At 42.4% G+C, this 16047-nt stretch overlaps 1 protein-coding gene across 1 annotated transcript in view; it reads right to left on the minus strand.

The window, feature by feature from the left end:
* The window catches only part of Mtmr12 (myotubularin related protein 12), a 58171-nt gene that overhangs the window by 24881 nt on the left and 17243 nt on the right, over positions 1–16047 (minus strand). Inside the window, exon 9 of the mRNA XM_013514999.1 lies at positions 5485–5560. Within this exon, the coding sequence (XP_013370453.1) occupies positions 5485–5560 (76 nt within the window). The remainder of the gene's footprint in view (positions 1–5484; positions 5561–16047) is intronic.

The raw sequence follows: 16047 nt of genomic DNA on the forward strand, positions 1-16047 counted from the left end.
AAAAATCTTTACCCATTGTTGCAACACATCAATTTCCCTTTGGGAAAGAGCCTCAAGAGTTCTGAGTAAAAATTACTTAACAGCAGGCAATAAGTAGTCACTTTTTTTCTTTTTGAGACAGGGTCTCATTATACATATAGCACTGGCTGGCCTTGAATTCACGATCTTCCTGCCTGAACCTCTCACATGCAGAGATCACACGCGTGCACCACCGCTCTCAGCAATCACATTTTTAAAGGAGAAATTACTCATTTCTCGGTGAATTTTAAGGTATCTCTATTAATAGAGTCAAAGACTTTTAGGGGAATATCTATAATTAGATGGGAGAAATCAGTTTAAGAAGGAAGGCATTAGAAGACCAAGACACTAGTGTTTCTAGAGCTAGCACAGCAATTTAGGAGGCGAGAAAGGGGAGAACGTAACTGTGTCACACACTGCAGGGTGTTACCGAGACCGCAGCTCCAAAGCTTAGCGAGGGCAATGTCTGCAGCGTGGGGGAGCAGAAGTCCTGCTGCAGCAAGAAGCAGGGGCTGGGGATGTAGCTCAGGAGCAGAGCATAGGTCTGATCCCTGACACCTCAAAAAAGAAAAAACAGGAAGAAGAAATGAGTAGAGAAAATAAGTATAGGCTTGTATGTATCCTTAGAAGTACAGGGTAGAACAGGACAGTAACCTGCCTGTCAAGGAAGGGCTTCTCCGCGATAGGGAAGGCCTCATTATGTCTTTTGAGAGAACACAGTTCAGAATCAACCGTGAAGAGGTAAGGCTGACAGAAGCAGGCTCCAGACAAAGCAATCCAGACACAGGCAGAGGTTCAGGTTCACCATAGAAGAAGCAAGAGGAGAGAAACAATAGGAGGCCGAGAAGGAAGCTGAGGGAATTCTTGTTAAGTCCTGGATCCCACAGAAGTAGAAGAAATGTGGCAGTGAGAATGACTTTATAAGCTGGGTGTAGTGGTACATGGCTGTAATTCCAGTACTAAGGAGGCTGAGGCAAGAGGATCCTGGGAGTCCAAAGCCAGTCTGGGCTACACAGTGAGTTCAAAGTCAGCCTGAACTATATAGTAAGAACCAGTCTCAAAAAAAAAAAAAAATGGGTATTACAAACTTAGAGAGAATGAAAACTTGCTCATACAGAGAGGGATGATACAGGAACCAAGTGAAGTTAAAGTCTGCTAAGCAGGACAAGGACCCAGCTGAGGCAAGGAAATGTTCAGTTTTCAGGGATCCCACTAAGTACAGTCTGCTGTTTAGTGTAAGCAAGCTACAGCAATGCTCATGAGCCCCAGAGCAAAAAAAAGATAAATACTCTGCAGAGGAACGAAGAGACCAAACTCTCCAGCACAGCAGCCAGGAGCTGCCTGACCGGAGGATCACACAGGTTGTCACTACAGAGAAGGAAGTACAGGCGGGAAGGAAGAGCAAGGTAGAGAGGCACAATAGAGACCACAGAGCCATGGAAACACCCTTGTCGGCATGCAGGAAAGGATGCATCCACTGCCCCGCTCACTCTGGCTGCAAATCGACAACGGCAATGGCTATGCGACACTAAGCGGGAATTTTAGGCTCTGTGCATCGCATCACAATGAAAACAAATCCAGGAATGGTCGCGAAGGCCCCTCACAATCTAGGCCCAAACTGGCTCTTTAACCTTGCTATTCCCCTATGCCCCCACTTTCCTTCCTTTTTTTTTTGTATTTCCTCCTTATGCTCTGGCTGAATATTAACTGCTACTACTGATTTGAGAGCTTATATGCTAGATCACAGAGAAAATATTACATATAAGTAATCTCAAAATTCACCAGTTTTCAAACCTTTGGTCTTATATTCTTCACACTGTTATAAATTACTGAGGACACCAAGAGCTTGTGTTTACGTGTGTTATAGTTACTGATATTTGCAATATTAGAAATTAAAACAGAGTAACTTTAAGAGTATTAACTCATTTTAAAACAATAAACCAACTGCATGTTAATATAAATAACACTTTCTACACCAAAAACAATTAGTATGAAAACTGGCACTGTTTTATATTTTTATAAATTTCTTAATATCTGGCTTAATAATAGCTTGGTTTCCCTATCTGTGCAACAGCAGCACAGAAGACTGGAGAATGAAGTGTAAACAGGAGAAAGCTCAGTAGGAATGAGAGGCAGGAAGAGGGACAAGTGAGGATGCAGCCCAAGAGGGTTAGGAACATTTATTTACTTACTTAGTTGTCATTTTCTCTGTAAGTCTGCTCCAGTCTGACAGACCTACGCTAACCAGGAAGCAACTAAGGTAGTGCTGCCTGCATTTTGCTGCCTAGGGGACATGTGGCAATACTGAGACATTTTTTGTTACCACAACATGAAAGGTGACAGCAACAATCCCTGAAATAATTTTTCAGCCTTGTTGAGAGTGCCTAGCCTGAGAAAGTCTACTGCAAATAGAACAAAAACCAAGAGGTTATATACAGCACTGTGTTTGCAATACTGATGATTTCAAAGGCCCATTTGAAAGGTCTAGGTTATTGAGCTTAACATATAATTTTGTCAGGTGTAGTGGTACACTTAGGAGGCTGAGGCTGGAGAACCCCACACGTCTGAGGCTAGCCTGGGCTATATAGTAAGTTCAAGCCCTGCTTGAAATACATGATGAGATCCTATCTCAAACAAACATAATTTCATCAAATATAAAATAAATTGCCTTTTTTCTTCAGTACTAGAAACTGAACCCCAGGCTTTCACAATGTTTTACATTACAGGCTTTATCATTCTTTTTATTCAGGAACAGAATCTCATTAAGTTGCTAAACTGCCCAGGTTGTAACCCTCTTATAAACGTTAAAATAGGTGTTTCAAAATTTGTTAAACATTGACTTTGGTGCTCTTAGTGATCTACTCAAGCGGAAAACTTACATGGTGCGCATGCTGGGCGAGAGACAGCCATGGCATGCACTGCGGGCTGGGCAGGGGGAAAGGCCCAACGGTACAGCGCTTGCCTAGCGAACACGAAGGTTTGATCCCCGCACTTCAACAAGAAAACAGAGACAGACACAACTGAAGAGCTCTACTCCCTGGGTAGGAATGTAAGTTGCACCTTGAGTAATTTCTTTCTGCTGTCCATTCATGCAAACTTCACGAATGCCTTTCAGAACATACAATTAAGGCAGATAGAATGAAGTAAGCAAATCTTTCCACAGTTTCTATCTACCACAATGATGCTGGTCTCCTGAGAACACTTTCTGGTTGCTGGTTTTTTTTTTTTTTTTTTTCGTTTGGTTTGGTTTGTTTTTTTCAGACAGGGTCTCGCTCTGTAGTTCAGGCTGGCTTTGAACTCACTATGTAGCGGAAGGTATACAGTCTAGGTCTTGAACTCACTGTGTAGCCTTAAGAGCCCCCTGTCCCAACTGGCATTACAGGTGTGCGCCACCACGCCCTGCCCTAAGAATGCTTTCTACTTCTCAGCCCAAGGCCTGGCTAGAATGCAGCGTAACTAAGAAAATGATATGCCCTAGCGATGGCGAATCGGCCCATTCCCATCTATGTGGACAGTCCGCCTTGTTTCTCCCTACTGTGCTGTGTGAAGGGTTGAAGGACAGAGGTTCCCATCTTCATTCTCCTAAGGTCCTGACTTTCAAAGTGCAATACACACTGCCCTGGGAGGCTACCCCACCCTTCCAGGTGGTCTGAGGTCACAACTACTTTCCCAGTAAACTGACACACAATTTATCTTTTCCGCTTTGCTGACATCCATGGTGGTGGGGGAGAAGCAGTGATGGGCAAGAACCCATGGAGGCTCAGAGCCCATCAAGGTGGGCCAAAGCCACCCTGGCCACCAGTCTGTACCACACTGTCACTACCAGCAGGAAGAAGAATCTGACTCCCCTGAGAATGGCCCTAACGAAGGGTTAAAGTGATTAATGCTACTGCCTTGACCATTATACGTCTTTAATATTCTGTGAGATGCGGGGGGTGAACAGTGAAGTACAATGCTCGCCTCAAGAACAGACCCTAGTATAACTGCCTAGCTGCTTCTTCTGTGGAGCTGAGTAACTGATACCAACTTCTGATACTCAGACTTTGGTATTGACAGACATTCATTCTAAAAAAAATGAAAACTGAGTCCATTACTTTACAGAACTGATAAATTGTTGACAGTGACAAAACACTGAGCTTTCAAGCAAAAAAAATAATTGTAGAAAACTAGTATATACCACTTTAGCTGTTTTAAGACTCTTCTGATGAGATGATATTAATATGATTTTAACCTTATATAATGAAATATGTTACTATTTAGAAGATCTGTATAACCTGCAAGTATTTTTCAAATGGCCAATGTATACCCTGAACTCATGGTGATCTCCTGTCTCCAGCCTCCCGAGGGCTGGGATTACAGGCATGCACAACCATGCCAGGCTAAATTTTTAAAAAATTTTCAGTATGATTTCTTAATATGACAAATATCAACAGGTATAATTCACATAAACAAAAAACTCTAAGAACATCAATAATTTTTAAAAATACAAAGATTCTTTAGCCCAGAAAGTTTGCCAACTATCACTAGGCCATTTATAGTTTGCCAACTATCACTATAAATGAAAGACTGCAAACTGGTAGGACGTGATCCAGCTCTGGCCCAAAGACCTGTTTTTGAAATATCTGAGTCACTCACGTATATTTAGAGATCAGAAAATCTCACACAAAAATCTATCTCTGGCTTCTCCTAAAAGATCGGGACATCTGGCAACAACTCACCCACATTCCCAGTGGCGTGCGCTGCCTGTACTGCCAAGCAGGCCCACGGGCCTGGGCAGAGGCCTCTGCACTGCAGGCTTCGCTCATTACCCACCCAGCCCGTGGGGGTTTCTGGGCACAGAATCTTGCTTCCAAGCTCATCTCCCATCAGGATGTGACCCTTTTGAGGAATCAGCCACTTGCAAAGTATGGCATTTATTTGTAATTTTTGTTCCTTACTAAATTCCCTGCGGGCTGGGAAACTTCCAGCCACCAATTAGGAATGGGAGGGACTGCCAGAGGTGCTTCCTTTCATCAGTGACACATTAAATATGACTCCCGTCGCATTCGAGTTTCTCGCAACCAAGACCTTCATATTGTCTCTCAGAGAAAATACAACCAAGCCTATACCAAGATTAACAATGCTGGTCAAAACGAACTTTAAATCCTACTGCCTTTAAAGTAGTCAGCTCAGATTCAAAGTGAGTTTAGGCATTAAACCAGCTTACTCTGAAGAGCAGACAGATCTGTAATAGTCAGCATTTTTCAATGTCACTGCTAAACTGAATGCATTTGTGAAAACTTCAAAACTGTTCCCAAGAGCCTAATGCCCCAGAGATCCTCCTCTAAGGAGTCCCTGTAATATTTCTGCATTGCTCTTGGATAAGGACAAAGCTCTTGAGCATCGAAGCCAAGGGGTTTAAGTAGGATCATTCTGTTCGGATGGCAACGAGCAGCCCGTGCCTCCCAGGGCGTCCAGCACACTTACTGGTATGCCATGACCCTGAAAGCGCAGCACATCCTCTTCCAGAAGAGGGGTGGGAACGACGAAGAATGCTGGCAACCTAGAAGACAGAGATACCATGAGATTTCAGTACTAGGCTTCACTCACAAAATATGAAGAAAGCTCAACCTCATGGAATACAAGAAAACTAGGCAAGATGTTATGAACTTGACCACATTTCCCTTCTCTGAAGAACCAGCTCAGTGGAACCGTCATTCTCAGTCTGGTGTAAAGCACTCTGGCCAAATCAGTCATGAATCTACGTTAAAATCCTGGCCCTGCCTCTGATTCACATAACCCTAGGTAAGTTATTCCACCTCTCTGAGTCTATTACCTCTTCCTTAAGATGAAGGAATGGAAAATGTTATATTTAAAAGTATATGAATTCCAAACTTGGGAGTGACCTTTCTCAACATGTAATAACAATACAAGCACCTGTATGGCTTTCAGTTATTACAATTCAGAGTGGCTATGATTGCTGCCCAAGTATCTTACGAAATACTGTGACATCAACAAACATACGTTCTACTGTGTGCTGGTCACTGTTCCACTAAACATGAATTACTCACTTCATCCTCCAACAAACCTTTCAGGTATATACTATGATGATTTCCATTCTACAGAAAAACAAACTGAACACAACACTGCTAAGGCCCTTCCAGTCACAATTAATAAGCATGTAATGGAGCTGAGACCAAACCCAGGCAGTATAACTGCAATTTTTCCAGGAAAAATATTATTTTTAGAAGGAACAATATTGTTAAGTAGTAGGACATGAGAAAGTTAGATTTCTAGAGTTGCAGAGATCAAAGATACATAGAGAGACAGTCTCTTCCAGTTGGCAGATGCGGATTTCTGTTAATAAGAAATCTGCCTAAGTTCCATCACTGTGGATCTTCAAGGAGTTTGAAATAAAGCCTCATAAGACATAAGATGCCTGTAGTATTACACTGTCATGGAAAATCATCATGGGCTTGTATGCATGCTGCATATTTGACATACATGTGCTAACAGAGTGAAAGAGATCAGAACTCAAATGTGATCAAGCCATTAATCAATCCACAAGGGATAGAAAAGTATATTAAATATCACTAGAAGGATTAATTATCCAAGTCCAGACTCTCAGAAACTATCACACATATAGCTTGATTTCTTCAGCAAACTGCAAACAAAAAAACGTAAGTGAAATTAAATTTAAGAAGTCTATCTATCAAATGCAAAATACCAATCTCAATGAATCTTGATTAACAACAACAAAACAGGTGAGAAGGTGAACCGGAAACTTAATCAGGGCTGGAGATAATCAGGGCTGCGGATGTGGCTGGAGACCCTACATACCCACCCCCATCCACAGGAGAGGTCAGTGGCGGTACAGAGAAAACAGGATTAGATACGAATTTGTAATAGTTAAGTCTGGGTAATAAGTAAAAGGGAATTGATCACTGATTCTGTACTGCTTGAACTTTTACATTAAATAAACTTTAAAGGTTAATTTTAAAAGAACAAAATTCCTACAAGATTATTATTTAAAATGGGATTTGGGAACCAATAGTCAAGGCTAAAATACCTCAAACCATCTACACTGCCAAGTGTATATAGCTTTTAAGGCCTGGAGTGTGTGACCCACTTATACGGTCAGTCTGAGTGGGTGGGCAAAAAGGTCCCTTTCTTCAGGTGTAGTCACTGAAGTAAAAGCTGCGTCACAGACAGTGGTTCCCAAATTCAGGCTGCCCACACAAACCACAATGGAAGATCAAAAACCTACCAACACCCAGGTTCCACCCCAGAACTTTTTTTTTTCCTTGAGATAGGGTCTTGTAGTTCTGGCTGGCCTTGGACTCACTGTGTAGTCCAGGCTAGTCTCAAACGCCAGGCGATCCTTCTGCCTCAGCCTTCCAAGTACTGAGATTACAGGTGTGCAGCACCATGACCAGCCCCACCCCAGACGATGAAAGCAAAGGCTTAAAAGCTCTCAAGGAATGCAATCAAAATGAGCCCTATTGTTCTAGAAAAGCCTGCTACTCAAAGTACACAGAAACATCACTGGGTGTGGCCAAGAGAACGGCTCAGGCTTCACCCCACCTTTAACAAGACCTCCAGGTGATTCAGATACACAGTAAACTGTGGGAACACTGCCAGCAGTGGCGAAACAATGGCCAGGGCTGTTCATATCACTGAAAGCTCTAACAGGCTTGCGGCACTGGACTAGACTGTAACCTGCACAGGTCTCCTTTCGCACCCTTTTTAGCACAGTCACCTATGGAGTCCTTTGAGCTACATTCTTGGCTCTTTCTGCAGTGGCTCATGCCATAATGCGGAAGTGGGCCTCACTGTTCTGAAAACTTCATCCAAGTTGAACATTTCACAACGCTAGCTAACCAGTTAATTTTCTCTGTATTAGCAAAAGCAAGCCAGCTCTCGGCAGACATGAAGAGCACACACCCAGGAAGGGCATGGAGGATGACTCGCCCATCCCGATCAGCTCAGGTGGATTCCACAGGGTCTCTGCTGACTGCCAATGGATACAAGCAATCAATCTTCCCTGCTTGGAAAACAGTTATTTTAGTTATTAGCATGGGTTTAGAACACAAAGTAAGCAGCCTTTCTCAGTACAGGACCATGTTAGTTGTGAGAAGTTCATGATCCACTCAGGCCCAGTGTTAGGATGCAGAACCTCTGGAGCAGTGTTACAGTGGCCAGCACCAATTCCTGGGTCCCCCTGGTTACACACAAGGCAGAGTCTACACACGCTGCAGCTCTACAGGGAGGTGGGATAAGAGAAAGGCTTTTCAAAACAGAATGAAAACAGAGGTACAGACCTGTAGAAGTGGAACAGCCAGCTCTGACCTTAGGAGTAAGTTTCTCATTCTTACTCAAAATGACAGGCATCCACTCCCCCAGTGGGGCTTTCATCTAGTTACTCAGTTTCCCCCACTTATTGAGCACCTCTCAGAAGCAGGGCACAGGGCTTGGGACAGGAAATATAATGAAGCAAAAACAGAGTGTCCTATCCTTGACTTCACAGAGCTGTAGGTTGCAGAAGTAAACACGAACTAAAAGGAGACAAAAATAAACTCGTAATCACACAAAGTACTATGAAAGATGCGTACAGTGCAATGAAAGCTTCCATGAAGAACCCTGACCCTTTCTGGGGCTCCCTCAGAAAGTAGCACTGAACTGAGATCTGAGATCTGATCAATGCAGTAGAGATAGCTAGCTCCTCATGTGCAGCTCAGAGCAAAGGGTGCTTCTAGACAGAAGACCTTGAGGCAGGACAGTTAGAGATAGGCAGGAGCCAAACCATGATAGGCCCTGGAGTGTTGGTTAAGGTTCTGTTCCACGACCCAAGGGAAACCACCGACCAGATGCATATGTAGAGCTCATTCAGAGGATGGGGATGCTACAGGACCAGAATGGACCGGAAAGACCACACAAGGAGCTACGGTAGTGGTTCCAGGGAGAAAAAAAGCACAGCTTTTTTTGTGTGCTACTCGAACCTGAGCAGTCCTAGCAGCATGGGTGGGCATGGGATGTTCTGAGTATCAAAATCTAGAAAAATGTTTTTACAAGGTGTGTTCAACAATATGGTGAATGCTGCTGCCACGTGCCGCCTAATGGATAGGAAGACTCATAAAAACAGTACAGTGTGTCCTTATCCATGCACCATGCAACCTCTCTCTAAAGTCAAAATGACCATAAAAGGTAAACCTTTTGAATAGACTGAGGACATCAAGACAGCCACAACAGCACAAAACACTCACAAAAGAGGACTTCTAGAGCTGCCTCAGTCATAAGAATGATGGGATAAGAGTGTTTGAAGCGAAGATGGCAATGTGTCTGATACTATAATAAATTTTTTAAAGATTTAAACATTCATGGGGCTGGGGATTTAGCTCAGTGGCACAACGCTTGCCTGGCAAGCACGAGGTCATGAGTTCGATTCCCAGTACCGGAAAAACAACAACAACAAAAAATTTAAACATTCATTGTATTTTCTATCACACATTGTGTTTTTTATATGCTCACATGTACTAAATGCCATAAATCAGCACAGGCTAGATTTTAAAAAATAATTCTGGGTGTCGGGCATAGGGGCACACACCTATAATCCCAGCTACTTGGGAGGCTGAGGCTAGAGGATCCTGAGCTCAAAGACAAACTGCATGAAATAGTGAGACCCTGCCTGAAACAACAACAAAAACCACCACAACCAATTCTGGGAATGTAGATAGCCTATATTAAAATCAACCTCACATCACAGGTCACAGGAACAGGAGTTTCTCAGCTCTTTGAGCAAGCTAGTTTTCCCCTTTTCAAGCTTTTCAACTGGGAAAGAAGAGAAAGCAAGAGAGGGCTGATAATAAAGCTCTGGGTAGAGTCAGGACCATACAGGCTCCCTGCACTGTCATCACAGCTCACACTGTGTGGGGTATCCCCTGTGTGTGTTTGGGACTGATCACAGTAAAAACTGGAAAGGCATGGTGGTGCACATGTGTAATCCCAGCATTCAGGGGGCTGAGGCAGGAGGATCATAGTGAGTTTGAGGCCAGCCTGAGCTATGTAGTTAGCTCAAGGCCAACCTGAACTACACAGCGAAACCACGTCTGAAAAAATATATGAAAAGCTCCACACAACTACGTTTCATAAAATTGTTAGCAAGTTGTGAGGAAGAATGTTCCAAAGTGATAAGATTCAAGTTTCTAAAAAGATTATGCAGAGTCACCCTTTAAAAATGTAGGTCAGATCACTGCCTCTGTTCAAACTCCCCCTCATTTCTCAGACTCAAAAGGATAGTCTTCCAAAAGCATGCAGAAAGCATCGAAAGTCCCCTTTCCTCCTTCTCCTCTGTCTCCCCTGCTCCTTCCCAAACCAACTCAATTCTTCTCTTTCTTCAAGGCCTGGCTCAAAGAACACCTATTCCTGAGGCCTCCTAACCAATCTTCTATCATTTCCAGCACTCCCTACCCTGTGCCTGCTGTTTTTCTCCACAACGCAGTGTGTGTGTGTGTGTGTGTGTGTGTGAGAGAGAGAGAGACAGAGAGAGTGAGAGAGAGAGAGACAGAGAGAGAGAGAGAGAGACAGAGACAGAGACAGAGACAGAGAGAGACAGAGAGAAACAGAGACAGAGACAGAGACAGAGAGAGAGATGCCAAGAATGGAACCCAGGGCTTCATATATACCATATATGCTAGGCAAGCATCCCATCACTGAGCTATTGTCCCAGCCCAACTGAAGGCTGTTTTTGTTTTTGGGTCAAGGACTGAATTCAGCAGATGTGCACACTAGGAACACACTCCATCATTCCAGCTCCCTAGCACTTATCTTTTAAAACACTACTTTCACTTCTTTACCCTACCATCGCCTTCTTCCCACTAGAAAGAATGCTCTAGGAGATACAGGATGCAGAGAAGCCAAGGCAAGAGAAATGAAAAGTTTGAAGCCTGCTGGGACTACACAGTGAGATTCAGGCTCACAAAACAAAACAAAAACTACCTAATACAGATTAAAGTGACAGGAGGTACTGATAACCATTAACATTGATTCTGAGACTAAAGAGTTATTAATAAAGCATAAGACATGAGGAAAAAAAAGATATAAGTTCACTTCTGAGTATTTGAAAAGACACTTTAAGAATTATTTTTTAAAGCTAGTCCTGAAAGGATGGGGACATAGCTCAGTAGTAGAACACTTCCCTAGAATGCACAAGGCCCTGGTCTAACCCTAGCACCATGAGAAAAATAAAAATAAAGGCTAGTGTTGATGTGAAGAAAGAACCTCGTACACTGTGGGAATGTAAAATAGTACAATCGAGGAGGAAAAGAATCTGGTAATTCCCTCAAAAAGTTAAACACATAATTACTATATGTTCTGACAATTCAACTCCTAGATTATACCCCACCAAAGAGAAATAAAAACATGTATCCACACAAATACTTGAACACAACTGTTTGTAGTAGCTTTACTCAGATGAGACAAAAAGGTAAAAAGAACCCAGATGTCCATCAACTAATGAACAGCTAAATAAAATGTGGTATATATCTATGCCATAAAACATTATTTGATGATAAAAAAGAATGGAATTCTGACAATATGCTATGGCATGGATAAAGTGTGAAAACATTATAGCAAGGGTAAGAATGCAAAGGGGAAAAGCCCACACAGATATGATTTCAGTTCTACAAAATGTCCAGAACAGGCAAACCTATAGAGACAGACTGGTGCGAGGAGGGAAACGGAGAGTGACTGCGAACGGGTATGGGGTTTCTTTGGGAGACAATGAATGTTCTAAAACTGACGGTGATAATGGCTGCACAACCCCGTCAGTATATTAAAGCACACACACAGTTCAAACGGGGGAAGTGCACAGCACGTGGCCCACACTGAAAGCTTACCTCTCACAGATTCTGTAGCCTTCATTGACACTCACTGCTTTGTACTTCACATTGCCTTTGGTCCGCTCCAATTCCCAACACCAGTCCTTAAGTGTGTCAAACATTACTGTATGGTTCTTGGGATCAGTGGCTAACACAACAAAATCAGAAAGACAATAAAACCTCTTTGTAAAGCACTCGTATTTTAATTATGTAGAAGTGCATCCTTAGGCTCCAGTTTCCTTCACTCAGCCCATTTTTATCCAAGCAGAATGAATTTACTGCTTAATCCTCTGTTCCAGGTTTGTGGTCATTAATCCAAATTTATGACCAGGGCTTTCTTCTTTTCTTTCTTTTTGCTTGGCAGTACTGGGGATCGAACCTAGACCTTTCCCACTAAGCTATATCCCCACTCATGTTTGAATTTGACAGTGTCTCACTAGCTCACTAAGTTCCCCAGGCAGGGACCAAATTTGCAATCCTCCTGCCTCAGCCTCCCAGAGTGCTGGCATTATAGATATGCACCACCCTGCTCAAGTCTGAGGCCATCTTCTTTATGTTGCAAGAGATGCTGTTCTTGTTCTACTCCTTGCAAAAGTAATTTACAGCTCCGTTCTGTTATCTAACTATGAGATAATTTATACAAAACAAAAAGATCACATGAAGCACAAAAGCTGAAGTAACGTAAGTATTTTTAGCCCCACCAATATGTGCATAAGATGGCAGACAGATTCAAACAGCATGTCAGATTTTTGCTGTATCCTTCCATCAGATGTGGCTATAGGAGGACTGGTCAGCAGGACTCGGTTATTGATGGCCATAAGCAGATCAGACAGCCACAGTGAAGGCCACATCACAGTGACAGTACAGCTGCTTCTAACCTGACCGTGCACTACCTGAGGAACAAAATGCCCGGAAATACTGTGCTTGCGGCCCAGCACAGGCATCCTTGATCTTCCTCAAGGCCAGCCCTGCTTGCTGGGGATGATGCGCCTCCAAATAATCTCTGCACACCTAAGAAGCCAAGCCCTCTTGAATAACAGAGTGTTTCATAGAACTATGCCGGCTACTCCCTTCAATAAAGCCAGGTTATCACAAAATTAATACCAAGCTGGGCACAGAAGTGAACACCTATAATTTCAGGTACCTATAATTTCCTGAGGCAGGAAAATTGTAAGTTGGAGGTCAGCACAACTTATTGAGACCCTGTCACATATGGGGGGAGGGGCAGGAAGCTCAGCCCTCCCTGAGTTCAATCCCCAGGATACGAAAATAAAATTACTGAGAATCATAGATGATTATACAGGTTGAACACCCTTACTCCTAAAATCATATCCAAAATATTCTGGTCCTAAGCATTTTGGATAAGGAATACTCAAATTAAACAGCACTTCCCAAGATCCAGCAGTGTTCTATGCATATCACACTTTATCGTCTATTTCTCACAGTTCTGCAGGACAAGTAATGCAACAGGCAATGTGATTTCCTCCATGTGACAGAGGTGCCACAGAACAGTCAATAACTCAATCAAGTCACACAGCTAGGTAACAGTAAAACTGGAATCCAAGCCTAGGCAGCTCCAACAGAAACACCCACAAAATACTAAGTGGGGGAAACCTCTTCATGGATGCAAGCAATTATAATATTCCCATTCAGTAAATCTGGCTATTTTCTTAGCAATACAGGCAAGGTTTCCCTTAAAATACTATGTCACACACACTTAGGACCTTTTAGCCAAAATACATTTGGAAATTATTAAAGCAGGGAACAATTATGATTATTCAGACTACATGGCACCCACTTCTACAAACTCTTATTCAATGAAAAAGCAAACTGGCCATTGATCAGCTTTCAGCTACAACCTTTACTTCTCAAAAAGGAGGAGGTTAGAAGACAGGAGAAGGATGGGATTAAAATAGAATAAACGTGCTACATATCCTGGACCTCTGGCACAGAAAGCCTGGGGTATCAAGGTAAGGGTTTTGGCAAGCTAATCAACATATGTTGGCAAGTCCAGAAGTTGTCCTATCCTAGGTCTACACCAAGAATTGAGATATAAGAGCAGAATTCCTAAAAACAGAACATGATTTATCAAATGTAAGCCCAATAAATGTTGATATAAAATATAATAAGCCAGGCGTGGTGGCACACACTTGTATCATTCAGGAGGCTGAGGGACGAGGATCACTGTGAGTTTGAGGCCAGCCTGCACTATATAACAAGACCCTGTCTCAAAATAAGTTAATTAGTTAATTATAATAATCAAGCACAGTCCTATAGTCCCACTGCTTTGGGGGTCTGAGGCAAGAGGATCACAAGTTTGAGCCTAGTCTGGGCAACTTAGCAATTTAGGGAGACTCTGTCTCAAAATAAAACAAATAAAAAAAGGGCTGGGGGTATAGCTCAGTGCGAAGACCCTGGGCCCAATTAGTACTTCAAAATAAGAAAAAAAGAGAAGGAGGAAGGAAAGGTGGAAAATGAAGTCACATTTATATAATGCCATACTGCCACAAGCTCTATGCCAGCACAGCCAGCACTTGGACATACAGCTACAGCAGAAAGATCTATTGTTCACAAAGGTAAATTACTCAAAACGGGACACATTTTATCTTTAGTCTAACATGAATGTAAAGTATATTTTATGTTAATTCTCTGAACATAATCCATCCTGAATATTATGCCATTTTAGTTTCTGTTAACTCTACAATTAATGACCACACGCAACACTTTTATAATCTTCACAAAAATTCAAGGGAAGCATTAACACTGTTGTCTTTAAAATGAGAAAACAAAGGCTCCAAGGGTCAAGTGTCACTCCCCAGGATCACAAAGCCAGAGAGTGGCTGGGCAAGATGTAGGCTCATGAGGATGGACACCAAAACCTGTACGTTTTAAAAAGGTAAATCACTTGAGTTCCCCAAATGCCAGCTCAGCACAGCCTGCCTTTCTCTGCAAGAGTGGGCAATTCCATTAGAGGACTCATCACTCAGCTGCCCTTCCTGTTTCACTCTATGCTGCTCGAAGGCAAGGATGTGGTCCTGTTCACCTCCCAACTCCACGGGGTCTGGTCCACAGCAAGCACACAGTAAATGTTTAATAAGTGAGTAGCCAGTGACAAAGCAACTCCACAGTCCAGAAAGCTTACATGCAGTCCTTTTAAACAAACCTACCATCACCCGGACAGGGGACTCGGGATCATTAAACATCAACTTCACATTAGGACTAATGGGCAGAGCTGGCGTGGCAGTGCACACCTGTAGTCCCAGTACTCAGAAGGCTGAGACAGGAGGATCGATGGGAGTTCAAAGTCAGCCTGAATTACATAGGGAGACTCTGTCTCAAAAAACCAAAAGAAACAAAATGAAATAGAGTAACAAAAGAGCAAATGGACAGACTGAGGAGAAGAGGTCGGACATCTGTGAAAACATGTTCATGCTAGCCATTGTTGATGGCTAATTCAGATGGTCAGGGTTTCATACTTAAAATATCATTCTCTTTTTTCAGCAAACTAAATGGAAAATTTCACACTCCATGTTTTCTCTACCAAACCAGTTTTCTACAACGTTTCTTTTAGATATACAAATGTCTTATTTGCTATAAAACATGCTCTGAACGCATAAAAACTTTCTAAAATTCAAGACATTCTCTAGAATCTCATAAAATGAGATCAAGTATATTTAAGTGAAAAAAGAATACAGAGACAAATACAGTAATTTTAGCTGGGCGTGGTGGTACACACTTTTTTTTTTGGTACCGGGAATTAAACTCAGGACCTTGCAGTTACTTGCCAGGCAGGCACTTGTACCACTGAGCTACATCCTAACCACAAATACAGTAATTTTAAACCTGTCTCAACTTTGTTTCTCTATAGTCTCCCATTCATAGTATACTATATTAATTTTATCTTTGAAAAGAAGTGGCCAAATAAACAATCCACTGCAAAAGGCAAGCAAACAAGCTGAGTATAGTGGTACATGCTTTTAATTCCAGCACCTGCGAGGCTGAGGAAGGAAAATTGCTGTGAGTTTGGGGCCAACCTAGGTTACATAGAGAGCTAAAGGCCAGCCTGAGCTACACAGGAGACCTTATCTCAAAAGAAAAAAAAAAAAAAAAAAAAAAAAAAAAAAAAGCAAGCAAACAAAACTAAAAGGTAAATTAAATAAAAGATCAAAGTAAA

The sequence above is a fragment of the Chinchilla lanigera genome, unplaced genomic scaffold (genome assembly GCF_000276665.1).
Source record: "Chinchilla lanigera isolate Chin_1 unplaced genomic scaffold, ChiLan1.0 scaffold00025, whole genome shotgun sequence".
NCBI classification, from domain to species: domain Eukaryota; kingdom Metazoa; phylum Chordata; class Mammalia; order Rodentia; family Chinchillidae; genus Chinchilla; species Chinchilla lanigera.